Source organism: Rattus norvegicus, chromosome 1, assembly GCF_036323735.1.
Source record: "Rattus norvegicus strain BN/NHsdMcwi chromosome 1, GRCr8, whole genome shotgun sequence".
NCBI classification, from domain to species: Eukaryota; Metazoa; Chordata; class Mammalia; order Rodentia; family Muridae; genus Rattus; species Rattus norvegicus.
Window position 1 is genome coordinate 163755126 of NC_086019.1, and position 27633 is coordinate 163782758.

Genomic DNA, 27633 nt, shown 5'->3' on the forward strand with positions numbered 1-27633 from the left:
CGTCCCGCAGACCCTGGTCCTCTAGCTAGCACCTTCTCTCTTTCTGCCATCGCTTTTCTCTTCTGCCGGACCTCCCTTCATTCTCATTCTCATTCTCTCTCTCTCTCTCTCTCTCTCTCTCTCTCTCTCTCTCTCTCTCTCTCTCTCTCTCTCTCTCTCTCTCTCTCTCTCTCTTCCTTCCTACCGTCCTCTCATCCCCACCTTAGATCTCTCCTGCCTTTGGCTCTTCTTCATCTTTGCTTATCGGACTCCTCGGGCAGCCGTCCTACTTGGTCTTGGGGACTTACTTGTGTCCTTACCTCACTTTCTCCCGGCTCACCCCGGGGTGTCTGACCTTGGGACAAGGAAGGATGGTTCCCAGGGTGAGGATCATCCCCTCTTTGCTGGGACTCGTGATGTTCTGGCTCCCGTTGGACTCGCAAGCCCGAGCCCGTAAGTAGAAACCAGGCAAAGTCTGGACCGGCAGGGGAGGGATGCGAGCCACTGGGATGTACTTTGCTGGAAGATGTTAGGACCTGGGGACCCCTTAACGTGTGCATTTATCCAGGCAGCACCTGCATAGCAGGGGTAGATGCTGCTCCACAAACAGTGTGGGCTGGTGAGTCTTGGGGGAGAAGGGCTTGGCAAAATTCCATTCTGGGGGGCTGCTGGGGCAAGGCAGTGTGCATTGTGGGAAGGGACCTTGTTCCCAGCAGCCTGGTGTGTGAAAGACAAAAAGACAGCAAGGAGTGTGAAAGACAGAAAGACTGTTGTGTGGAAGAGCTCCCGGGCAGAAAGATGAACAAAGTAACGTCCATTATTGTTTTTGATACTCACAACACTCCAGTGAGGTGTCACCATCACGTTCAACAGCTGAGTAAAGTCGTCAGGGCAAAGAGAAGAAAGTTGCCCAAAGCTCGTAAGCCATCCAAAGCCCAGAGTCTAATTCCAAGTCCTGCCTAACAGAGTCTGAAGACACCCCAATGTGGCAGGGCTGTGAGACTAGAAGGCATCGGGGCACGGTGAAATAAATGAGGTTCTTCACCTTCCCAGCCCCACTGTATACCAGCTGGTGGGTCAGACATGGAGGACACCTCACTGTCTCTTTTCTAATCTATAAAATATGAGACTCTTAAAACCGTTATGAGTATTAAGTAACAGGGAGAAGGCAGTGCAGTTTGTTTAAGGATGTTTCAAGGTGGCTTCATCAAAGTGTGTCTGCAGTCTAAGCCCCCTTTCCCTCCCCCAGAATTTCTACTTCAAACAGTAGGTTATGTAAGACCACAGCTCCTATTTCCTAACTGCCCCCCTTAAGCTGGTAACTTCTTCTGAATCCCCCAATCTCAGTTTGGCACCACCTGCCAACTCTGCTTCTGCCTGGCTAGTGGCTTTGTGGAGCTAGTGAGGTTAGGTTCTGTTCTGTTTCTTCTCGGGATGGAAATGTTGCATGTCTGCCTGAAATCCCCTAGCCCACTGGTGGTGTGAGACAACTTCACGGAGAGGGGGTTCAGAGTTGGGTTCGAGTCCTGACTCTTACACCTGGGTCACTTTTCAAACTTCAGTGAGCCTCGGTTTCTCCATCATCAAAAGAGAGCTATTAATCAAGGTCTAAAGATGTGGGCAAGGACTAAAGGAATCAATGCGTTCAAATGCCTAGCAAATATTCAGTAAATACCCCTCTCCTTCCTTAAGCCCTGAGGGTTTCCTCTAGTCTAAGCCCACTGAAAGAGACTTAGTCTCAGAGGGCTGACCTGCCTGGCCTGGTCTTGGCCCTGGCCCTGCAGCTTCCTTCCCAATATCACTGCCCTGGGTGAGCCACTCTGAGGATGTCTCAGAGGTACTCAAAGTCCTCTTCTGCCCCCCATGTCCACTAGACCTTCAGCAATTCAGTCACCTCTTCCAGAAAATTCTGCCTGGTGACCTGATCCCCTTCTGACCTCCCCTCCTCTGAGCCTCCAAGAGCCTTCTAGTCTGTATCCGTCACCAGGTTCTGCAGTAGGCTATCTCCCCCATAAATACAGAGCTCCAGCCACTCAAGAAAATGACTGTCACTAAGGTGAGGTGACCTGGCATTCTGGGAGGAGCATTAAGATCCTGGTGTTGTCGAGGCTGGAAGAGCTTTCTCTTCTATGTCTACCCATTGGATTGCCCGCTTTCCCAGTTAATCTGAAGGAGGGTCTACTACAAGGCCACAAAGAAAGGAACAGAGACCTAGATCCTAACCCCAGATCTGTCATTTGTTGGCTGTGCGAATTGGGACACATCCTGTATCTCTGAACCTAATGATGGTTGGTGCTATTGGTGTGAGGATTTTGCAAGTGTCCTGCTGGTGTCCTGTTTTTAAGATCTTGTATGAAAAGTCTTGTCTTAAGGTAAGAGAGATCTCAAGCCTGTGTTGTGTAAGACGTCTTCCTGGTGACATCCAGAGTGCTTTTACAAATGGTGCCAACAGATGGGTGTTCTCAGGCCCAAGGCAGCCAACACCCTGAAGTATGTCTAGGGCCGGTGAGTATGGGTTTTGGCATACGCCTTAGTGAAGCCCAGGGCTGCTAAGCAAGGGCTATTTATTCTCTCTCCGGCTCTACTTCCACCCGAAGATCCATACTGAGTCTCACTGAAGCCGTACTGAGCCCTAACTGTCTGACACTCACCGCTGACCTCCAACTCCACCTAAAGATGAAGGCTCTGGCCTTGTTTCCGACTGGTGCTGATCCCAGTTCCAGGTGGAGTCACATCTGTGTGGTTCAACCCTGGTCACCCCTCTGTGACCCAGGAGTGGCCCCATCCCCTTATTTATCTCCAGGGCCTTCTCTAGTTCTTGTTCCTCTCTGCACTGTGTCCTTACAGATTGCCTAACATGCTTCAGGGTTCTCTTCTCTCCTTTTTATCTAATGCCACTTCCCAGAGAGGGTTAATCGCCAAGTAAGACATCAAACCTCAAGGGTTTGTGTCTTATGGGAATTGGAGCTTCGGTTCTCTAGTGATAGAATCTCAGACCCCAGCAGCAGGCCTGGACAAGAAAGAAGTTCCTACAGGATGTTGTGCTTCCAAAGGCAAACAGGCCATTGGAATGTCAGGGACCCAGCCCTTGCTCTTTCTCTGATTCCAAATGTAACCCCAGGCCTCTGTTTGCCACCTATAAGGTGAGATACTTGCCCTTAAACAGGTGATGTTTGAGGACCATGGTAGCATTGACCATCTCTAAGACCAAATGTCCTTGCCTTCAATCCCAGTCCACCTGACTTGGGAAGTGGGAGTTGGGAAGAGAGTAAGTATTCTGCCCCGTGGGGAGTAGATGACCAGTACCTATGAAAAAGTGCCTGGGGGGACGGGTGTGTAGTGAAACATGTGTCCTGAGATGCTTATACCAATATAGAATCCTGCTCTGCCGTCCAGCTTAGTCGCATGTCTGCCCATCTGCCCAACTGTGCTCAACTGCGCGGAGAGCAGGTAAGGCAAGGCTTGAAGTTCACCTTGGGTCTCTAGCCACAGGTTCTGCACTTCCCTGCTCCCACCAGTAGAGGTCTCTGCCTCACTCACTGGCTCCAAGCTGCAAGCCCCAAGACAGCTGCGCAGTGGCTCCAGCTGTTGCACCTGTTCAGGGCTGGCCTCTCAAGTTCCCTGAGCCGCGGGCCATGGCGCCGGCTCAGAGAAAGGACCTAGAATATCTTGAACTCCCAAGGAGGAGGACTGATAGGAGAGAGATGTCCCTAGGAGATGCGGCGCAAAGATCAGGCACAACTCTGGGTAGGACCCTAACCTGTTGCTCGATCTTGTCTTCAGGAGTTCATTGTGTCTCAGCCCAGGCTGTTTTCTTGCAGGTTAAAGCCATTTCTTCTGTCTCTGTTACTTGGACAGGCAGCTCTGTAAGAATCCTCTTCTGAGCTATAGAATGGTTGTGGAGTCTATGCGGACACAGGGCAGGGAACTCTGGCAAGTCTTGACTCCTCCCTCACTGGGGCTCACTTTCTCTAGAGTGAAGGGACTGGACATAGTCTGAGTTCCTAACTTTCTAGGATTCTATGGATCTAAGTGTGCATAGTCAAGCAAAAATAGAATGCAGACAGCTCTCTTCGAAAGGTAGTATGCTTCTATGCTCCTCAGTGTCTGTCTGTCCAGAAGAAGAGATATATATTCAAAGTGTATCCCTTTTACACAGTTTAGCCACTAAGGCATTTCTTGTACCATTAAGAGGTGATCCTCAAGGGAAGCCAGAACCCAGGGCAAAGCTTATGTCTTTGAGGGGAGTGAATTTGTCTGTGTAAATAAAGTATGGTTGTCTGGGTAAAAGTGGGATCTGAATGCCCACATTCCTGGGCTGTCCGCTCACTCAGCTTTTCTGAGCTCTTATGATGATTCCAGACCTCGCTCTCCTCTCCCTAAACCTCCTGCTATGTTTCCATGGCCTCCTCCAGCTCCCCCAAAGCTGCTTTCTGGTTGTCTTTCCTGGTTGCTACTGGAAGAGCCCTTAGGCATCCTCCTTACCTTTGACCCTGCCCCACTGGGTCAGACCGTGGGATGCACCAGGAGGGGACACTTGAGATCTCCTCATAAAGATCAGGGAATCATCTGTGCCCTCAGCAGCCCCAGGCTCCCAACCTCTGTGTACACTGTGTTCTTTGGTTTGGCAGGTGGTTTGGGAGTCAGTGGCCAAGAGCTGGAAGGGGAGGTCAAAGGTTAATTCGTGTCATGTGGCAAGTTATACCTGTTGAAAGGGCCTTGTTCTCCTCCCATGCAATAATGTTGTGTTTGTTGTTATGAAGAAGAGAGGTTTCCAGGATTAAAGACCATACTTGGCTCTTCTGCTGTCCCTGCACTCTCTCTTTCCGTTAACTCCATCCATCCATCCCCTGGGTCATCCACAAAGCACTAACTCTTGAAGGCTCTGTACCAGGCAGAGGTTCAACATCTGTTCCTTCTCGCATCGTCTGGTATAGAAGACAAATCCACTCGACAAGTGCTTCTAGTTCTTATGAATTCCGACAGCGTTGTGACCAAGCTTAACTCAGTCCTGAAGGTGAAGCCAGGGTCCTACAGGGCTGGGGTAGCTTTGTGGAAACGGTGGCACATAAACCGTCTTGGGAAGAGTGGGGGGGGGGGCGGTCCAAAACTGGCAGTGTACTCCAGGTGGAGGAGACATCAGTGAAAAAACCATGAAGTGTGATAGAGTGAGAGGCTGAAAACAGTGTCACCACAAACAGTAGTGGTTGAAAGCGTATCTTGAAGCCAGCTCAGGGACAGCCTGGAGGTGACCAGGGACTATCTGCGGTCTGTCTGGCAAATATGGCCACCCTGAATTGAGACCAGATAAACTAACACCAAACGTGTCCAGTTTGTCAAAGTAAGTAAGGAGCCTAGGTGTGGCCTATGGATGTGGGTGACCTCCAACCCCCTCTCAGGGTCCTCTCTGTCCTAGCCATAGTCTCTGTGGTCTCTGTGCCTTTGCAGGTAACTCTGGATGCCTGTCAAGCCACTCCATTCCTGCTCCTTGTTAACACTTCCAAGATCTTACCTGGTGTTTCTGTCCTCTCTCTCTCTCTCTCTCTCTCTCTCTCTCTCTCTCTTTCTCTCTCTCTCTCTGTCACACACACACACACACACACACACACACACACACACACACACACGAACACGTGTATCACACTATGTTCCACATCTGTTTGTCTTCTTTGTGAATCAGGCTCCAGGCCCGTGACTGGGTGTAAGACTTGAGCTGCGGAAACTCCACAGTTCAGTGAATGGCAGGGAGTTTCTTCCCTGTTGCTTAATGATAATGATGCTCACAGCATGTGGTGCCAAGTGCCCTATCGTCACTGATATGTCATTTTCTGGTCCCTGCCCAGGAACTGCAACCACTGTGGTCACTTTCTGTCACTCTGCTAACTTTTGTGTTGCCAAGAGCACAGGCTTCTGTGCCTGCACTCAGGTGGTTTTGAGCCACCCCAACATCACAGGCACCCAAACCAGTGCCATCCTCTCCTTGATTGCTCCTCTCGACTCTCCACCCATATCTCACCCCGATTGCCATATGGTGTGCCCATGAAACCTATAAGCATGCTTCTTCAATCTGGGTCTTTGCTTATTAATATTCCTTCCCTTTAGGTTGGGCACTAGATTTGCTGTGGTACTAACTCTCCAGCGTGGGAGCCATAGCGCTTCCCTAACCCCTTGCCTACTGACCCTCCAATCAGCTTTCATCTCCCGTGTCCCACAGTGACACTTTTAAAATGCAGACTTGATCGAGCCTGCAACTCAGTTAATGCTTTTTACAGCTGGCCTTTGTCCTCTTGACTCCTGGCCCTCCTTCCCCAACCAGGCCTCCTTCACTTGCTCCTGCCTTTCCAGCCTCTGCCCAATCTTCTGAGGCACTCTCAGCTCTGCCACTCCCCATCACAAGCTGAGGTCCAGATAGATAGATAGATAGATAGATAGATAGATAGATAGATAGATAGATAGATAGATAGATACTGGTGATATTAAGGGAGACAAGACTGGTTTGTGAACGATGCTAGAAGCTTGGGGCTCTGTGGACTCGGACACTTTGGAGATATGACCTCTGGGGATTATGACATCCATGGCTAGGAGATGCTGGAGGAGGCCTGAGAACTCTGAAAGTAAATACCATGAGAAGTAGACTGTTGAGGAAGTGTAGAGCCAGCACTCAGTTCTGGTTTTTGTCAGTCTGGTCTTAGACACTACTTAAATGAACATATATTGTAATCTGTGTCAGACACTAAGCATGGTGCGCATAGAAGCTGACTTAATTCTAGATTAACCCCGACCCTGTATACTACAAGTCCCACTAAACAGATGTGGAATTGGTCATGAGATGCCTAAGCAGCTTTATTCAACTTGGGCTTCAAGTAAAAGTAAGTCTATGAGTTAAGCCCTGGCCACTGAGACTATAGAAGTTCCTAAAAATAAGACAAAAATGCTTATTGATAGATAGATAGATAGATAGATAGATAGATACATACATACATACATACATACATACATACATATGTAGATAGATACATAGATGCATAGATAAATACATAGATACATACATATATACGTAAATAGATATATAGATACATAGATACATAGACACATAGATACATAGATAAATATACCCATAGATACATAAATACATACATCATACATAGATACATAGATGCATAGATACATAGACACATAGGCATATAGATGCATAGATACATAGACACATAGATACATAGATAGACACATAGATGCATAGACAGCTAGAGTTGGGCACAGGTGGATGGGAAGAGAATGGTGATGGGTGAGAGAAGGCTGGGCTAGGGCTGGGAGAGGAAACAGAAGGTCATGGAAAACAAGGGAGGGAGATGAGAAGAGCACACTGCCTCCTTCTCTGTGGCACTCAGGATTGGCCCCAGTAGCTCCCAGAACTTCATCCTAAAATACCTTGACGTGCCCAAGAGCCTGGGATGGATGTAGCCATCAGAATCTCAAAGACTTGTGAAATAATCCACCCACTTCATGACCACAGCATCAAGCAAGTTGATTAGAAGCTTCATAATGTAATGAAATGTAGCCTTTTACAAACATGCAATTCCCAATACTGAATCTTAGAAACCTAGAACTTTAGAACTTGAAATCATGATTTTGTAGACTATGCAGAAAAACTCTGGAGACCAGAGCCTGCCCCTGAGTATCTTCTAAATAGGGAAACTGAGGCTCAGAGAAGGTAAGATGTTTCTGAACATCACCCTGTGTGTTGGCAGCTTCAGGAGTGAGCACTCCTTCCAACAGCCTTGTATGGGAGCTCGTGCTCCTGCCAGGGTCACTGGAACCAGGACGGCTGTGCTTGGCAGTCTCCTCCCCCTCCTGGTTTCACATGGCCTTGGGCACTCACCTCCCTAAAGGAAGAGAGCGCTCCAGGCACCTTAGAGGGCATGGTAGGGTGGAGTATGTGGCCACCAAAGGCCTCCTGCCAGGCCCCCCACAGACCCAGCTTCTGCCAGACATGTTGGTGGCAGGGAGGAGCCCTGACTGAGTGGCTCCTGTCCTCATACTCTGAACAGGCAGAGAAAGGAAGGCATGCCAACTGGCACAGAAGCCCAAGACTTTAGGACCGCCCCGAGGAAGGTAGGACACAGTTTCTTCAGCAACTGACTGAGACCTAAGGTGGTCACGGTGTTGCAATCACTCCTCCCTTGTGGGGGGAGGGGACTGAGGAAGAAAGACATTATTCACTCCTTGGAGAGTTGTACTGGCGCTAGCCAGCACCCCAGCTGGGCCTGTATTCCACCCTCTGCCAGAGGAGGCTGAGAGATAAACACAGCTCATTTGATACGGGTAAGCCGGGCCAGCCAGGCACTGCTGGCTCCTGGGGGATAGGACCTGCTGTTTGGTGCCACTGTCCACAGTGGGTTGGTGAGAAGCAGGTAGGGAAAAAGCTACCTGTGTGTTCCTAAAGTCCTCCATGGCCTACTAAAGCCCAGGCGATGGCACCATAACAATGATCCCAAAGCTTTGTACCGAGAGGCCAAGAGGGCTGAGCGGGAGCTGTGTGAGAAGCCAGAGGAAGACCTGTACTGTTCCTCTTTCAAAGCAACTTCCTAAGGAATAGAAATGGCCTAGGAAATCCACCGCCATGGAGGTGTGTGTCAGGGGGCCCTCTTCAGCCCACCCTGGCTTTCGTATGAGAGTTCCCATACAAGCTTTCCTTAGCTAGGAGGATAGCCCTCAGTGTGAGCCCCGAAGGCCTAAGAGAACATGATTCCGAACCCCTGTTTCTAAGATGCTCTACCAGAAATTAGGTGAGAGGTTCCAAAGGCAACTTCTGCATTGTACAACAGTAGCAAGCTAGAAGGAAAAGCCAAGAACAGAGTGTGGTGGCTGCTGAAGCAGAGAGAGAAGGAAGTGGAGACCATAGGCCTGGAGTTTGGGTTAGAGGGTATCATGGTGTTGGGCTCTTCTTGAACTCTGGGGTTGTGGATTCAAATCACCAGCTGGAGCGTTGTGGGCAAGCCTTTGCTTTCTCACAGAGTTTCATGTAACCGTGACATCACAGAGCACTGTGGGATGAATTACCTAGCCCATGTTTCAGAGTGTTTTCCTCTCCTTGGCGTTCAGCCGCGTCCAAGGGGCGGGGCCTCTGTGCTTGGTGCTGAGAAGCAACACAGAACGATCAACTAATAGCGTCAGCTGTCTCCGCCAGTGGCTTGTAATTGCAGCAATTAATTCTCACACAATATTTGGGAAAGCATTAACTCTTTTATCACACAGGGTCTCGTGTGCCCCAAGTTGGTCCCAAACCAATATGTAGTTGAGGATGACCCTGATTTATGTGATGCCGAAGATCAAACCTAAGCTTTTGTGTGCACGAGGCCAGCGCTCTTCCAGCTGAGCTACTCCACCAGCTCGCGTTTAGTAATGTATATAAAAGGCTCAACAGAGAGAATAACTGCCGGTCCCCTTGTCCCTGTTTCAATATGGAGGCACTTAGCTCCGGCTGGGTGTCCTCTACCCCCATTCCTTCTGAAAAGAAGAGCTCAAGCAATTGACAGGGCTAGAGGCATAGCGAACCCAGGTAGCCATGTTGAAATGGGAAACCTGACCCTGGACTAGCAAGGAGGACAGTGATTGGTTAGAAATGAAAGGGGGCGGAGGCTTTAGGAGAGCTGGGGAGTAGGAAAGGCATCTAAGCCACCTCAAACACAAGCTAGTGTCTCAGTCATTCTGAGAAATAACCCACATACCTGCACCACAACGGTTACAGAGACAACTAAAAAGTCCGTTAAGGTGACAATCAGAGAAGTATAAATAAGGTGGGGTGTGTGTGTGTGTGTGTGTGTGTGTGTGTGTGTGATATGTTCATGTGTGCATGTGTATGTGTACAAATGTGCAGGCACGTGTATGCATGGATGTGGAGGCCAGAGGTTGACATTAGGTGTCTTTCTGGACTGCTCCCCACCTCATATTGAGTCAGGGTCTGTTACTTGAATCCAGTAATTGCTGATTGGGCTCGTCTAGTGAGGCTTCAGCTAGTCTAGCCAGCCAGGTTTCTCCAGGGATCCCCTGCCTTCACCTCTCAGCACTAAAATTCCAGGAAGAGTACATCTTTGGGTCCTTCTGCATGGGTGCTGAGGATTTGAACACAGTCCTCTTATTTGTGTAGCAAGCTTTTTGCCCACTAAACAATCTCCTCACCTCATGAAGGTCACTTTTAATGATACATGAAAGTCGGGTGCTGTGTGTGTGTATGTGTGTGCGTGTGTATGTGTGTATGTGTATGTGTGTGTGTATTTGCGTGTGTATGTATGTGTATGTGTGTGTATGTGTGTATGTGTATGTGTGTATGTGTGTATGTGCGTGTATGTGTGTGTATATGTATGTGTGTGTATGTGCCTGTATATGTGTGTGTATGTGTGTGTGTGTATGTGTGTGTATAGGAGGCAGAGTGAGAGGAGAAAGACAAATGGGACAAAGGAAAGAAAATGCGTGTGAGTATGAGGCAGAGGAGTAACACATTGAGTGGGAGGAGATCCAGGCTCTCTCCCTGCTTGGTATGCTAACTGCTGTGTGGCCTTAGCATGCAATTTGTCCTTTCTAGACCTCATGTCATCCACCTATGCATAAGAACTACCATTTGGGGGCTGGGGATTTAGCTCAGTGGTAGAGCGCTTACCTAGGAAGCACAAGGCCCTGGGTTCGGTCCCCAGCTCCGAAAAATAGAACCAAAAAAAAAAAAAAAAAAAAAAAAGAACTACCATTTGTAGCACAGAATGTTGATCTGAAAGCATTTCATTGTTCAAGCCCCTCACAGCCCTGTAAACTGCCAAGGCTCAGAGAGGGGCAGCAACATGGCTCATAGCAAGCATGTGGTCCAGCTGAGATGCAAACTCAGATCTTCTGGGAAGAGGGATGAGGCAGGGCTTCAAATTGGAACCTCCTGAAACTAACACCCCTCATTGGCTTGCCAGGCCCAGGCAAGGTCTGCCTTTTCGGTGAAAAGATATATACCCCTGGCCAGAGCTGGCACCCGTACTTGGAACCTCAAGGCACGATATACTGTGTGCGCTGTACCTGCTCTGAGGTAGGTCCCGCTGGCCACTGGGCCACCTTTATCAGGTATGTCTGGAAGACAGAGGATAGGGGGATCTAGAATTACCATTCTATAATGGTGTTGTCAGAGGCAGCTGTGGCTCAGTGAATGGGAGGGTTGAGGAGCTGGTCTCCGGTCTAGCTTGTGTCGATGCCAGCCTTGCTGTCTGTCTCTGCCCAGCCTAGGTTCTGTGACTTCACACTCCTTCCTTTCCAGGGAATTCCCGCCAGCCTTCCTCCTCACCCTTCCTCAACAGACATTCCTCCAACTCAGCGGATCCACATATTCCTTCTCCAAGGCTTTTGCCTAAAGCAGTGAATGACCTCCGCCTAGAAGTAGCTCTTCCTGCATGGACACCTGTGTCTCCTAACCACTGTTCACAGTCATGTGCACCTTCTGATGGGGCCTCTAAGAACAAGGTTCACATCTAGTCAAAGGCTGAACCACGGGGCAGAGACTGTGCCTTTGTTCTTACCTCTACTCCTCCTGCCCCGACTGTACCAGTCGGCTCCCCTTCACCACAGCAAAACACAAATGTATAATTATATAAAAAGGAACCGTTGGCTCCATCTCACTGTCCTAGACATTCTAGCTAAGGTCAATTGGCCTTACTGCTCACCTCATGGCCAAGAAGCCAAAGAACGAGGAAGAAGCCTAAGTCCCACCATTCTCTTCATGGGCACACCCCCAGTGACCTATGGACTCCCCACAAAAATCCCATCTCCTGAGGGACCACGGAGTCTCCACAGCTTCGCCCCGGGACCTTCGGAGTCATTCAACATCCAAACTATCACCATCCCAGCTCTTCCCTGGGCCTGGCACAATCAGTTGGGTAGGATAAAGGAGACCTTGCAACCCAGAATTCTCCAAGGAAGTGCGAGAATGGGAGAACAGGAGGGAGCCAGAGGGGACACCCAGACAACAGCTCCCTGTCAGGAGATCTTGAACTCATTTTCTGGGTGATGCTAGGAGCTTCTGGCCCTCAGGCCCTCGGCACCTTCTTTTCCTCACAGACCAAGAGGCAGAAGCTCTAAGAGCCTCCATGGTTAAGAGAGAATCACCAAGGGTAGAGAAGAGCCCTAAGAAGACTTGAGTGGGGATCAAGTGACACAGCCCTCATCTCCCCTGGGTCCGCTCCTACCCCCGTCTTTCCTTCTCTCTCCCCATTGTTCCCATAATGTTAGCTTTCGGTAGAACTCAGACACACAGGGATGCGACCCCCTCCCCGAGGCTCCAGCTGCCTTTCCCCCCCCTTTTTATCCTTAGCACATCTGAAGCCAATAAGTCACTTTTTAAAAGCTTTATGAAATATAGCCAGAAAACAGAAAGGAAACCATAACAGAAAATTCCAGACATGTCACATGGTCCAGTTGACGAAGGCCAAGTTCTGTGATCCACTGATTCACGTCTCCTTCCTCAGGCCTCACACACGTAGCTTCTCTTCCTTGGCCCAAAGGACTAGTGCCTATATCTCCACAGTGCAGCCTGAGCGCTTCGCCTCTCTCCACCATGGCCCATCTTCACCATCTAAGCCACCTTCACCTCTCACCTGTGGCCCGCCAACAGGTCTCGCTGCAGTCCCTCTCAACATCCATTCTCTACAAAGCAGCTAGAACGATCTTCCCTAAATGCAGACCTCTGGTGTTTCTTAGCTCTTAAAATCATCCATTACTTCCACTCCCCCGTTTGGACAGGGTCTCATGTAACCTACCTAACCTCAAATGCATCTGAAGATAATCTTGAACGTCTGATCCTTCTGCCCATACTTCAACACTGCTAGGGTCCCGGGCATGTGTCCCATTGACGGCTTTCTGCAGTGCTAGGAATTGAACCCAGGGCTTCACGTGCTAGGCAAGTACTCTTGTAGCCCAGCCCACAGGTAGTTCTTTATAATCCAACCTCCCCCACCCCCTTTAATCTTCCAACTCCATGCCCTCGATGCAGCCACACCAGCCTGATGTCTGAACCTCCAACATTTGAAACATTCTTGTCTATTCCTCCATTAAAACAGTCTTCTCTCATATCACAAATGACAACTTCCTGGTTCACAATGTGACTGTGACCTCCTTTGGGAGGGCTTCCATTACAGTCTCCAAATGTGTCCTCTAATCACATCCTCTGGTTTGGTCATGACTGTAACCATGACACCTGAAGTTATCTTGCCCTGGCTTCTAACTGCCCTGTGGCTCATCTCCAGCCACTAGGATTCAGGCTTCTGGAAGCAAAAGACTCACTCCTGGTTGTGTGTCTGAGCTCAATATGAGCATAAAACTGTCCCAACATCCCACAAAGGCAATGCCCTGGTCATGGTGTTTAGCTGCTGTGTGACCTTAGGCAGCCTCAGGAACAGTCTTTGCTCCCAATATAGTTGCTAATGTTGGGAACAGAAGCGAGGTCATCTATATTTACACAGCCACTCCAAAAACGATGGATCTGACCTTACAATGATGTTCCCTCTGGCCACAAAGAACCCTGCCGCATGCCTGACATGCCCAAGCTGCCTTCTTCTGCTCCACTTCAGCAAGAGCCAAGAGAAAGGTTCAAGATCTTTAGACCACACGTCCCTCAAAGTCTACCTTGCTTCTCCAAGGGCCTCTATTCACTCCCTTAGGATTAATTGAGCTCCACAGGTGTGGGATCTCTAGGAGGTCACTGTTGAAGCACAAACCACATCTGTGGCTCTGTGCACACCCCTTCCCACTGACCGGTCCTTAGCACTCTCTTGGACCACCTTGGGAAGCAGGGATTCGGACAGTCTTCCTCGGTCTTCCTCGGTGTGAAGGGCTGCTTCTGGGAGAAGTCTTCTCTACATGCAAGAGGGCTGGAGCCAGCTTGATTAATATTAGGGTTTAAACAGTGCTGGCTCCTCTCATTTGAGAGCCTCCATTTCTGACCCTGGCACTCTCTTCTCCCACCAGCCTCGAACCTTTAGATTTTAGTGGTTGCTTGCTTGGAGTCAGGGGCCTTGTGACAACCATTGCTTTGGAATCCACGCTTGAACAGGGGAGACAGATTAAAGGAACAGCACAATAAGTGTGACCCAGGGACAAGAGCAAGGAAGGGGTGGGGAGGTTGAGGAAAGGCTGGGAGATGCTCTGGAAGGAGCGGGGAGCCTCTCTTTCTCTGCCTCTGTCCATCTCTTGCTATACGTGTTCCTCTGTCTGATTCTCTCTCACCTGCTAGACTTGAAGATGTGAAAGAACTTGAGCTGCCTTTTTCTCTTGTGCCAACCCCAGAGGCTCCATCCAGGGTTCCACAGAACCTTGCAGGAGAAGGGTGATAAAGCCCCAAGTCTTTTCCACACCAGACTTTTTAGTCATGTCCTGGTCACTGTATTACAGCCCTCCTTTGAACAGAGGCTCGGGGTTAGTGCTATAAGAAAAGAGTCATAGAGTTAAAAATAGCCTGGCCAGAGCACCAAGATCATTGCCAAGATAGCTCAGAGCTTTTACTTCCATTTCTCATACCCACAAAGGGGCCAAAAGATCTGAGCAAACCCACAGCAAGTCAGTCCTCCCATGGCTGAAGGGTGCAGATGAGTAGGCTAAGTGAGATCTGCTTAGTAGACAGGGTAGGGATGGGGCTCACTTGAGGTTTTCGGTATTTTTTTTAACGCTATTATACATAGGCTTAAGACAAAGGAAGATTCTGCAGTTGGGGTGGAGGCTGGCGAGAGACCTCTGCAGATGGGAGGCAGTGGTTCTTGGGAATGAGGCCTGACCCTGTATTTCTTTCAGAATGGCCACGTGAATTGTTACCGCCTCCGATGCCCACCCCTCCACTGCTCACAGCCTGTGATGGAGCCGCAACAGTGCTGTCCCAGGTGTGTGGGTAAGTAGCTTTCTTCCTTCTCCTGGCACTGAGCTCCCTGCTGTCCGGCTTACTCCTGCTCTAAGCCCCTGGCTGAGAAAAGCCTCCAGAAGAAGAGCAGCCCTGCCCATTAGATATGTGGGAACAAACAGACGTTCAGTGGACGCTTTCTGGACCCCTGAGCAGGCAAAGGTAGCAGCAAACTTCTGGCTCCAAAAATTGATAAAACAGGAGGGAAAGGGCAGGTGAAGTAGAAACTGGGTGGGCAAGATGTCTCAACAGATAGGGGACTTAACCTTTAGGATGACAATCCCTGGGACCCATCAAGTAGGAGGAAAAAACTGACCAAGAGGATTGTCCTTTGGCCTCCACCCAACTACCACAGCTTGTACCCCTTCCCCCCATGTAATACAAAAAATTTAAAGTTTAGAAGGAAGGAAGGGAGGGAGTGGGGGAGGAAGGAAGGAAGGAAGGAAGGAAGGAAGGAAGGAAAGAAGGAAGGAAGGAAGGAAGGAAGGAAGGAAGGAAGGAAGGAAGGAAGGAAGGAAACAGAGAAACTGGCAGAAGGAGGTGGGAACTGGCTTGGCCTGCTGACTGCACATCTGAGCCCCAGTCCCTCCCTCTATCCAGAAGGAGGGGAGAGCAAAGGCAAGCGACTCGGGACGGCCCCCGTATGAGTGTGTGGTGTCTTTGCTGTGCCTCATTTCTCTACCTCTTCGGTTGTGCTCCTGTTGGTGGAGAGGCCAAGCCTGACACAGAGCCCCATGAACATCCATGGGCCTCAGACACCGAGGGGTGGCCAGGCTGCAGTGGGAAAAGGCGTGTGCTCAGATGTTGGTATCAGTGAGACCTCTTGGCTAGTTTATATAGGAAATGTTGGGGAAGACCAAAGTCAGACTTTAGTTTAAGTGTTAAGGAGAGAGACAGAGAGACAAACAGAGAGCACAAAATCTTCAGAAAAGTGAAAAGCTGCCTTCCTACTTCTGGCAAAAATCTTACAACCATGGAAATTTCATTTTTTTCCTTCATCCTGCTCTCCCACCTGCAGATCCTCGTGTCCCCTCCGGCCTCCGGGTTCCTCTGAAGTCGTGCCAGCTCAATGAGACCACATACCAACACGGAGAGATCTTCAGTGCCCAGGAGCTGTTCCCCGCCCGCCTGTCCAACCAGTGTGTCCTGTGTAGCTGTATTGTAAGGCCCTCTTCAGTCTCTGTGGTCCAAGCCAGTGTCTGTCTTACAAAGAGGGATGGGGGTGGGCCACTAACTAAGGATAAGAGAGGTTGGAGGGAAGTGAACACCCAGGACCCAGTGTCCTGCCCCAAGCTTGGTGAGGTGACCTTTCTCCAGGTTTTCACACTTGGCCCCCAAATAATAAGAGTAGCTCATCTCTACTTCCCCCAGTGGACGCCGTACTCCTTTGAGGGGAGGGAATGCGCCTGTGTTGTTTCTGTGCCTTCTCTGTTCATGCTCAGGGCCTGGCACGTGGAGGGTGAGTGGTTGCTTCAGAAGGAATAAATGAAGCAGCCATCAGTCCTGGGACCACAGACAGGAAGGGCCTGGCAGTAGCACATGGAGTCTAAGTCTGAAGTACTTAGACTCCTTGTGCCTGAGGTCAGAGTGAGGCTTAGGGACAGACCTGTGATTGATGGACAGAGCAAAGCCAAACAGGCATGATTTAGAGAGTCTTCTCGTTTTGCTTGAGAGAGTATCCCTGTAGCTCTCTTCCCGTCAGTCTCTCAGCTGTTCCTCTTACCCTCCAGCTTAGCTTTCCTAGCTCCCCACTCCCTCTTGCCAAACCTCTCTGAATGAGATGATAAAAAGGAAAGCCTGAAATCCAGAAAGGATGGGCAAAGGAACCATTAGAATATCCCCTGTCCACCACCGTCATCTCCCGACACGCACGCCCCTTCATGGAAGGCAGCGCTCTACTGTAGAGAAAACCTGAAGCCTGAGCCCTGGTCCCATCTACCCTGACTATCTCTGTGACTGGATGGCACAGTTCCCCCCATGCTCCCAGGACTCCCCTTATCTTGAAGCTCATCTCACAAGTTGATGGGAAGCCTGAGGAATTGGAGGTGAAATCCATTTCAGGGCTTGGGGTGGGAATAGGAGGTCAAGGGGACGCCCACCACCACCCCAGGCTGACTTGTCCTGTGCAGGAACCCCATGCCACTCTCTCCGTCCTCTACATTAGGGGAGGCCTCAAGGCTATTTGTCCCCAGGGTAAGAGGCTCTGCTGGGCCCCCAAGACTGATCTTCAACAGAGCTCATTTCAAATCTGCTGTGTTCTGTCTTTCAGGAGGGCCACACTTACTGCGGTCTCATGACCTGCCCTGAACCCAGCTGCCCCAGCACACTCCCTCTGCCTGATTCCTGCTGTCAGACATGCAAAGGTGAGTGTCAGTGAACTGTGTCAACTTGACACAGCCTAGAGTCATTTGAGAGGAAAGCCTTAACTGAGGAATTGCCTAGATCAGATTGGCTTGTGGACTTGTCTATGGGGAATTGTCTTGATTATTAATTGATGTAGGATAGCCAGCCCACTTTGGGCAGCACCATTCCCTAGGCAGTGGTCCTGACCTACCTAAATCAAGCAATCTGTCAAGCAGTATTCTTCCATGGTTTCTACTTCAAGTTCCCACTTGAGTTACTATGTTGACTTCCCTCAATGATAGACTATAACTTGTACGCTGAAATAAATCCTTTCCTTCCTTAAATTGTTTTTAGTGAGGGTGTTTTATCACAGCAATGGAATGTAATTACAATTCTGAGTCTTCCCAAAGGCTGCCAGGGTTGCATAGTGCTCCTTTTATGGACTTCCAGGAAGAGCCTAGGGACAGCCAGCATGTAGTAGACACTTCCTTCCCACAGGGAGTTGGTATCTTGGCGTGGATGTCCCAGAAAGCAGGACCACATCAGCTACTGCAATACCAGGAAGCACATGTGAGGCAAAGTAAAGATGGGGGTGAGAGAAGAAGAGGGAAAAGTGTAGTCTCTGGCCAAGGCTCACATCAATAACTCTCATTAATGCTGCTTACTCTTGTAGTGTGGGTGACAGGCAGCTCTGGGAGCAGCCTGAGAAGAGGGGGAACATGGATAGGAGGTACTGCTAGGGTGAAGCTGAGGGTGCTGGGAGCAGAGGGGGTACTGCTGCAGAGCCTTAGTGACGGGATGCTGTCCCCACAATCCAATAAGGCTAAAAGGAACAAAGTAGCACCCGGAAGGGGCTGAGCATGGGCTAAGACCTGGTGTCTCCAGTCTTCCTCATGGCAACATAGGACAAAGGATTGGACTTCCAGGACACATTTTTTGGGTAAACTGAGGCTAGCACACCTCCTGCTGCTGAAGAGCAGGCTGGGCTTGAGCAGAGGTATACAACTGGACTGTCTGCGTGGACCGGGGAAGCCGATGAGAGCTTCTTGGGGAGCCTCGAATGTTGGGGTTTGGGAAGGTGTACTTCTGTTTAGTCCTCATTACTCCTCTTGACATCTGCACCGGAGTAAGCAGAGGCTGGTCTCGAGGCTCTAACAGGTGCCCAATCTACTCTCCTGGGTCTCTGGAACAGGAGCATTCAAGACAGGCAGATGGTATAGTGAAGCAAGGGCTTGGGAAAGAGAATGGGGCTAAGCTTTAAGAAGCTGCAGGGTTCTCTGTCTCTCTCTCACACTCTCAGGGATGACCAGCATCCCAGAGGGGTGACCTAAGTAGACTAAATAAGATGCTCTGATCTAACTGAACAGTTCAGTCTGTGGAGTGACCAGAAAGTCAGTGTTGGGGAGCTGAAGAGGCATCCTGGTAGCGGAGAATTTGACAACCCAATAAAGACAAAGACAGGTTGTATAGAGAGGCACAAGCTCTCCTAAGGTAGCATGTGGGCTGGGGCTACAGAGGTGGCATTAGGCCTGTGGAAGGGACAAAGGTACAGGCAGAGGCTTCAGGACCATGGCTCTGAGACTGACCCAGTTTCCTTTTGAGTTTTCAGACAGGACAACGGAGAGTTCCACTGAAGAAAACTTGACACAGTTGCAGCACGGAGAGGTGAGTGTGCACACAGCCCTGCAGGCATGGCAGGAGAGAGGCTGCTCCCCTAGGTGGAAAGTCTGCATGACTCTCAGCACTCACCTTTCTTAAGCATTACACTTTATCTATTCCTGATCCCATCCCTCTGCCTGTGCTGCCTCCAAGGCCTGAGAAATTGACTCTGGGTCAGCTGCACTGGTGCCTCCATAACTGCAGCCTCCCTCCCTCCCTTCCTCCCCCTCTTCCCCCCATCATCATGGTTTCTGCTATGGCTGATAGGCCAGAAGGAAACACATGGGCAGTGTAGGCCCCAAATTCCCCCATTTCCCTTCTGGGAGTCCCTGACATTGTTCCTTCCAGAGCCTGTGTGTGTCATCAGACTAAGTCCCTGGGGGAACGGCCTGTGGGTTGGTCCAGCTTCTGTGCCTTAGTTCTGGGGTGCAGGTTCTTTGCCAGGGATCTGTCTTTCTTTTTTCTTTTTTTTTTTTTTAAAGTATTTATTATATATAAGTACACTCTCCGTAGCTGTCTTCAGACACACCAGAAGAGGGCATCAGATCTCATTACAGATGGTTGTGAGCCACCATGTGGTTGCTGGGATTTGAACTCAGGACCTTTGGCAAAGCAATCAGTGCTCTTAACCTCTGAGCCATCTCTCCAGCCCGGGATCTGTCTTTCTGCTTCCCGACTTCTGTTTGGCTCCTATCAATCTTGTCTAGAATTCAGAAGACCTAGCCTTCCTAGCTCTCTGTAACCTGAGGGAAGAGACAGGAGTATGCACCACATCCTGACTCAACTGCCCTATCGCTCCTCAGGGTCGTGTTACAATGTGAAAATTTCCTCCGTTCTTTCATCCTGGGATCCAGGAGCCTGGGACACCCAAAGCTGGGCTCCTGACCTTTTCTCCTCAGTCAGGGCATTTGCCTTTGCCATGCTGATTTCTCAGAGGGCCCATAAACTGAGCTGTTTGATCTCTCCTTCCTACCTGTCCCTAGAAGGCAGTGTGTGGTCACAGGCTAGTGACAGGCCCGGAACAGGTCCTTCCTGACTAACTGAATAACCTGGGCATGTACCAGTTGGGTGTTACATCAGCCCTTCAAGTCCTTCTTAACCCCAACTCCACTTGACCAGTGCCTCACAGGCACCTCCTTTGTGCCCAAGTCTGTGCTGGGGCCTGGGAAGTTTCTATTCTACAGGCTCCGTCTCTGGCCACGAAAGGATTACCTCAGAGACTGTGTGGAGTGGGAAACTGTAGAAGGGATGGTGTAAGTGGCTCGTGGACATCTAGGAAAAGGACTCCTCTCCTTGTCCCCAGCCCTGTCATTCCCCTTCTGTGGCCTGGAGCCACCCAGTCCCCAAACTGAGCTGCAGAGCTCCTGCACCATAGGCTGCCATCCCCACCCACACTTCACTGACTCAGCCCTCCTAGAGCTGGTCTGGAGGGGCAGAGGGTGGAGACCAGTACCTGGGGACAAGGATCTTGCATTCCAGCCATTGTGGAAGGGGGCCTCTTTTAAGAACCCTGTGTCTCTAAGTGGACTGTAGAGTTTTTTGTTTTCCTACACTGTAGAATTCTGGAACTTTCTGGGATCTTCAGAGGCTCATTCTGTTGTCTCACCACCTAACTTTTTCTACGCAATGAGTTTTCTCTATTCCTGGTCCCACCTTGCTCTGCTACTCACAGCAGCCCCAAGGTCTGAGAAAGCCCTGGCGGAGGCTGGCTTGCCAAATCCTTGTCAGTGTTTTCATTGATTAGTCTGAGAATATCTTAGACCTCACCCAGAAGGTTCTGTGTGGAGCCTGTGCCCCACCCCCCTCTCTCTCAGAAGGCTTCTTAGTCTCCATTAGCAGGCTTCTCAATGCAGCCTGGTCTGTGGCTCCAGCTGTGGCCTGTCCCTCTCAGACAGCTCCACATCCCGCTTGCTGTTTGCAGAGACATTCCCAGGATCCATGTTCAGATGATGGAAAGAGGAGAGGCCCCAGTACGCCAGCCCCTACCAGCCTCAGCTCCCCTCTGGGCTTCATCCCTCGCCACTTCCAGGCAATAGGGATGGGCGGCACTACTATCAAGATTATCTTGAAGGAGAAACATAAGAAAGGTGGGAACAGGACCCTCCTCCCATGCGCTGATGGGGTGAGAGCCCCTACCTCCTAAACTTCCCACTCTGGTTCACCAATCTTTATCTGGCCATGAACTTTTAAACTCGAAAACAAACAAAATCGAGTGCACCCCTGACCGTCATGCACCCTAACTCCCACGTGACAGAGGAGGACAATGAGGAGCCCACGGACCGAATCAGGGAAAGAACCAGTCCTGTTTTGTGGGGGTGAGGGTGGGTGTGTCTCACTATGTAGCTCAGGCTGTCCTTGAAATTCATATCCTCCTGCCTCTGTCTCCTAAGTAAAATTTTCTGAGCATCTATTAAGTCTTTATTGAGAAGTGGGGGAGACAGGATAGAGCTTTCCCCAGTCTCTGCCCCAAAGGGCTCCTTGAACGGTTGAGGAGACCTATGAATACGTTATCATGAGACAGGACTGAGGACAGGACTCAAATGAAAGGAGAGGCTGCTCTGCAGGTGACAGCAGGGATGACTGTGGAAGGGAGAACAGGGTTCACACAGCAGGACTCCCAGACTGGCAGAGAAGGAAGAGCCACAGGGCTACAGAATCTCAAACCTGGGCTGTAGTAAGGCAGGGAGGGGGAAGAGGACCTACTAGAGTTCACACCACCAGTGTTATCAGTGGTCCTTGGTTTTCCTGACAGGAAAGGCCAGGCTTGGTTGCCAGGCCAGCATTCTCCTCAGCCCGCCAGAAGAATTTCTTAGGCCAGGGGAGGGCTTCCCATCTTCAGCAAACCTTAGGTTCTGGGAGGGATGTCAGAGTTGTCGTGGCCTGCACTTTGCTCGCCGTGTAGCCGGTGTTCACTCCGGGCCTATGCTACATGTGAAGCTAGAGACGCTGGCCAGACCCGAGGCACTGACCCACTCTCCCTCTTCTGTTCTCCGTGTTCCAGCTTGCACACACAATGGGAAGACATACTCCCATGGGGAGGTGTGGCACCCTACTGTGCTCTCCTTCGGCCCCATGCCCTGCATCCTGTGCACTTGTATGGATGGCTACCAAGACTGCCACCGTGTGACCTGCCCCACCCAATATCCCTGCAGTCAACCCAAGAAAGTGGCTGGGAAGTGCTGCAAGACCTGCCCAGGTAGGAGGGAGGCTGAGGGGCAGGGAAGACACTGTCCTGGGGGCCTGGGTGCTCTGGGGCCTAGTGTGCTTACACTTAGCCATAGGACGTGGGGGTTACACGTTTTCTATGCTAGGAGCTCAAGCACAGAAAATGCCAGACTACTCGGAACCAGCTATCATGATGGTGGTGTCCTCAGAAGCTCTTATAGACCTAAAATCAAATGGTTATTTGCATTCTATGCAGCCATAAAGCATTAGAACCCTGGATCTTTTGAGACTAGCCAATGTCCATTGAACACATCACAATTTTTCCCCCTGTCTTTTAGAGGATGAGGCGGATGACGAGCACAGTGAGGTCATTTCCACCCGGTGTCCCAAGGTACCAGGCCAGTTCCATGTGTACACATTGGTATCTCCAAGCCCAGACAGCCTACACCGCTTTGTCCTGGAACACGAAGCCTCTGACCAGGTAGAGATGTACATCTGGAGGCTGGTGAAAGGTGAGTGGCCAGCTCCTGCTCCCAGCCTCATGTGCTTCTGGTACTTCCTGCCCTCAGAACCCTTAGGGGCCTTAAGGAGGTTATGCTGCTCAGATGCCTCAGCCTCCTTCCAGGAGTAAGAACCCCTGATTCCATTCCCATTCCTCTGACTTGTGATAGCTCTGATAAGCTCGCCAAGGCCCCTGAATGCTCCCTCTCCTGGCCATGGAGGGTCACTGCACCCTTTGAGGAGCCGACCCTAAAATCATAGACTCTACTGATAAGATCGAAGCATTGAGCCATGATCCAAAGCCTGGAGAAAAGAAGATTTAGGGTGTGGGGAATGATGGCTCTGACTCTGGTGGGATGCCCTGTCCAAGGGAACAGTTTTATTCTGAGTGACAGCAGAGGCTATGGAACCAGGCAGACCTAGATTCAAACTCACCTCTGCTAATTGGCTCTTTTCATTCGTAGCTGTGTGACCCTGGGCAATCACTTAACCTCTCTGGACCTCAGTGTTCCCTTCTGTGAACTGGGCAAAGGTGCTCTGGGATAATCCCTGACATATGGAATGTGGCAAAAATACCTGACTCCCTCCTACCACACTGGCTGGTTAGAATGGCAGAGGTGGGCTTCTATTGCTCTACCTCAGAGGGAGGTGCAGAGCAGGAGAGGCAGAAGCAGGAGCTCTCGCCATTGCTCTGAATCTGAGATCATACTGTTTCCCAGGGCTGGTGCTGGCTACAGCTCTCAGACCACCCACACTCCACACCCTAGCAGGTGCTAGGGCAGCAGTGAGCCACCATCTTGGAGGACACGTGCTTGCTGACCCATATGCAGCAGGTGCTTGTGGGGAGCTGAGCTGGTCTGAGAAGGCTTCCTAGAGAATGGACCTCTGCAAGTGAGGGAAGCCGGAGGGCCTTGGAGACGCCACGGGGGCTTTGCAGGGGTAGAGCAGCAGCAGCCCTGTGCCCTGTGAGCTGCACACAAAGGGCACTGTGTGCAGAGTGCTCCCACTTAATCCTCACAGGAAACTTCATGGGACTCTGGAGTTTCTGTCTCCTGATGCGTCCTAGCCCCTGCCCAAGTCCCACACAGGTGCCTCCCTCTCATCCCAGAACAGCTTGGTCCAGAGAAGTTTGGCTTTACTGAGCTGGACTGGCCTGTTGCCTGGAACTCACTCACCAGGGCCAGCTCTGCCTAGGGGGTCACAGGGCCCAGCTGTGCTCACACTTGACACAGCCTTTCAAAAGGGCAAGAGGCACACTCAAGACCCCCAGGCCAAAGAGCATCCTTCTTCTTCATTATGCATCATAGACCCAGGGTGTGTGTGTGTGTATGTGTGTGTGTGTGTGTGTGTGTGTGTGTGTGTGTGTGTGTGTGTGTGTGACTTCCTCCCAACTGTCACCCCTTTTCCCATGTACTGGGGGGCATGTAGTGGCAGGCCTGTGCAGGAAGGCCTGTCCCCATCTCATAGGCATTATTTCTTGGCACTCCAATGTGGCCCCTGGCCTTTGAAGCTGTATGCTGGTTCTTGGCACCTTGGCTGCAGCTCCAAAACAGAGCTATTTCCTGGTCCTGAAACTCAGTCCCCGAATACATGTTCTCTGTTCCCCTTCGTGGGGCCTCATTCTGATCCCTGGATGCAGGTCAGGTTCTTGGTGTTCCTCAAGGGAGTGCTGGCCTGGCTGAGGCCTTGCTGGCTGTATCTGTTCTCTCTGGCCAGAGGCAGCAGTGCATAACAGCTAGTGACATCACACAGAGCATGTGCTTAGGGCCCCAGTGCCATGGATGGTGCCAAGGGTAGCTTCCCACACAGTAAAAATATCAGAAGATTCAATTAATACCCCATTCCTCTAGACTAGGTGCATATATGTATTTATCTACTCAGCTACCCACCCACCCACCTAGCCAGCCAGCCAACCCTAAACTTATCCATCCATCCACCCTTACACCCATCTTTCCACCCATCCATCTACCTGTCAATTCATCAACACACCCATTTATCCATCCATCCATCCATCCACCCATCCACTTACTCCTACACCCATCTACCCATCCACCCATCCACCCATCCACCCATCTACCCCACACCCATTTGTCCATTTAACCATCCATACTCCCATTAATATATACATATATACATACATATATTCATAAATACATACATTCATATATACATACATACATACATACATACATACATACATACATACATACAAGCATATATTCACCCACCCATCCTTCTACCCAGGGAATCACTTATCGTACATGTTTCATTCTCAGAGCTCAAGGAGTTAAGATCTCCAGAGTTCCAAGTCTGAGAGAGAATTAGGCAAAGTTGTGATGGCAGCACCACAGGAATGGGTGTGACTGGGCTAGAAAGATAGCCCAGTTGGCAAAGTGCTTGCCTCAGAGCCTGAGAGCCTGAGCTGAGGCCCCCAGAAGGCATGTAAAAAGGCTGGGTGTAGTGGCACACGCTTGCAACCACAGCACTGGGGAAGGGGAGACAGGAGGATCCCAGCCAGCCTAGCCTGCGTGGTGGGCCCCAGGCCAATGAAAGACCCCATCCCAAAGGAAAAGGCAACCTTAGTGAAGATGGTGCCCAAAGTTGTCTGTCTATCCTGTCTTCCATATTCACATCGCATATGTGAACACACACACGGTTTAAAAAGAAGAAGGGTAAAATAATAACCAGAACCTAGTGTGATCGGCCCTGTGGAAAGGAGGCTGTGGTCACCTTCAGGCTGGGTCGGGCAGCCTTCCCACTAAGGCCGAGTGGGCGGGTCACTCACTGGCTGTCCACAGAAAGCAAGGACAGAAGCACTAGCATCTGCAAAGGCTTGGTCTCCTCCCGGGGCCTCAAGTATTAGCTAGGAATGTAGCTACTCAAGACATGATGCTCCATGTTCTCGGACGTCTGAATAAACATGGCTCTGGATTTTTATCATATGCTGTGTGCTAGAAAAAAGCTCGAATGGTCTACATGGGTCAGCCTTCTCTTTTTTTTCCATGTGGAGAAGTTTAATGAGAGAAGAAGAGTAGAAAAGGGGAGAAGTAAAGGCCAGCCATGAGCATGGAGGGAAGGGGGATGGTGGAAATGGATAAAGAAGGGACAAAGGAGAAGAGCAGGGAATAGAAGAGAGCAAAGAGCCAGCCTTCTCTTCTTTATTTTCCTTTTTATCTCTCCCTCCCTCCTTCCTTCCCTCCTTCCTTCCCTCCCTCCTTCCTCCCCTCCCTCCTTCCTCCCCTCCCTCCTTCCTTCCCTCCCCATTTCTCCTTCCCTCCCTCCTTCCCTCCCCATTTCTCCTTCCTTCCCTTCCCTCTCTCCCTCCTTCATTTTCTCTTTCCCTCCTTCCTTCCTTCCCTCCTTCCCTCCTTCCCTCCCTCCCTTTCTCCTTCTGTCCCTCCCTCCTTCCTTCCCTCCTTCCTTCCCTCCCTCCCTTCTTCTCTTCCTCCTTCCTTCCCTCCCTCCTTCCCTCCCCATTTCTCCTTCCTTCCCTCCTTTCCTCTCTCCTTCCTTCCCTTCCCTCTCTCCCTCCTTCCTTTTCGCCTTCCCTCCTTCCTTTCCTCCCTCCTTCTATCCCCATCTCTCCTTCCTTCTCTCCCTCCCTCCCTCCCTCCCTCCTTCCATCCCTCCCTCCCTCCCTCCTTGATTCCCTCCCTCCCTCCTTCCCTATTTGTGGGCAGATATAAGGATGGCTCTGGTGACAGAAGCAGCAGCAGAGGAAGGAAACTAAAAGAACAGGTTTTACTTACCATGGAGGTGACAGGTGGTCAGAGAAACCAGAGCATTTCAAATGGTCACCATTAGGATTATGGTTAAGAGGGGCCAGGGTTCTGGTGAACTGATTGAGGAGGGGCCACGGGGTAGAAGAACAGACTGTAGCCCTAGAGGTTTATTCCACATTTGCTTCGAGTCTCCTCAGACTGGGGGCAGGAAGGGAGGTGGCGGGGTAAGTTATGAGTGTCACCCGATCCTACCTTCATAGCTCATGCTGTGTCTTCCTGCAGGAATCTACCACTTGATTCAGATCAAGAGAGTCAGGAAGCAAGATTTCCAGAAAGAGGCTCAGAACTTCCGGCTGCTCACCGGCACCCATGAAGGTGGGATCCTGCGCTAGGAATGGGGCTGGGGTAGGGGCAGAGACAAAGCAGGAGCTCTTGGGGAGTTCCCAGGCTGCTGGTGTCCGGGGGTGGGGGTGTCAGCTGCAGACGTCAGTTCCCAGCACAGGAATCCAGTGGGTGTCTGGGCCAGAGATTTCCCAATCCCTAAGTGAGAAAGAGAAGGTGAGACTGAGCAGCTGGCTTTGTCTCGGCCCAGAAGGGTCAGGTCTGAGCTCCCACGCCCTGGTGCTTCCCATGTCTCTAGACCAGCAGTTCTCAACCTGGGGGTTGTGACCCCAAAGGGGTCATGTATCAGATATTCACATTACGATTCATAACAGTGGCAAAATTACAGTTAGGAAGAGGCAATGAAATAACTTTATAGTTGGGGTTACCAGAACGTGAGGAGATGTATTAAAGGGTCACAGCATTAGGAATGGTGAAACCTACTGCTCTACACTGCCCATTCCCAGTGAGGCCCTTCTAGCCACTGTCATAGCCTTCTCATTCATTCTTTATTACTCTATGAAGATGGACCTGGGTGTTTTTGTGGGGATGGCAGGTCAGTTGACAGATGAAACATTACCCACAGAAGTCAGGAAACCTAACCCCTAAACACAGGGTGTCTGAAGGCTAAGTCTCATACCTATAAGATAGGGACCTCAGCTCTCCACCCATGGGTCCTAAACCCTGGCCCATACAGTCTCCCCTGACTCAAGCATTAAAAGGCCCAGGCCCCACCACTGTTGCACATATGCTTGTGAAATACATGGCCATACACACCGCTTGTCTCTTCCTCCCTCCATGCAGGTTACTGGACCGTCTTCCTAGCCCAGACTCCAGAGTTGAAAGTTACAGCCAGCCCAGACAAAGTGACCAGGACATTATAGCAAGGACCTAAACAGTTGCAGATATGAGTTCTATTGGTTTTATTATTATATATTAATAAAGACGTCGCATTACCTCCTCCCCCCA

General features: G+C 50.5%; 1 protein-coding gene across 4 annotated transcripts; it reads left to right on the plus strand.

Annotated features, from left to right (window-relative positions):
• The first annotated feature begins 190 nt into the window (after window positions 1–190).
• On the plus strand, window positions 191–27633 carry Chrdl2 (chordin-like 2). Of its 4 annotated transcripts, none has more exons than NM_001107537.1 (11): window positions 191–432; window positions 10932–11044; window positions 14791–14884; window positions 15912–16054; window positions 17163–17256; window positions 18846–18901; window positions 20817–20982; window positions 21897–22091; window positions 22399–22572; window positions 26566–26658; window positions 27469–27627. In NM_001107537.1, the coding sequence occupies exons 1-11, from the start codon at window positions 351–353 to the stop codon at window positions 27546–27548; spliced, it is 1290 nt and encodes a 429-aa protein (NP_001101007.1). In that variant the 5' UTR covers window positions 191–350; the 3' UTR covers window positions 27549–27627. The 4 variants fall into 4 exon arrangements, with proteins under 4 accessions (NP_001101007.1, XP_038969203.1, XP_038969204.1 ...); XM_039113275.2 differs by lacking the exon at window positions 191–432 and adding an exon at window positions 7863–8091 and having other exon boundaries at window positions 27469–27633; XM_039113276.2 differs by lacking the exon at window positions 191–432 and adding an exon at window positions 8148–8301 and having other exon boundaries at window positions 27469–27633.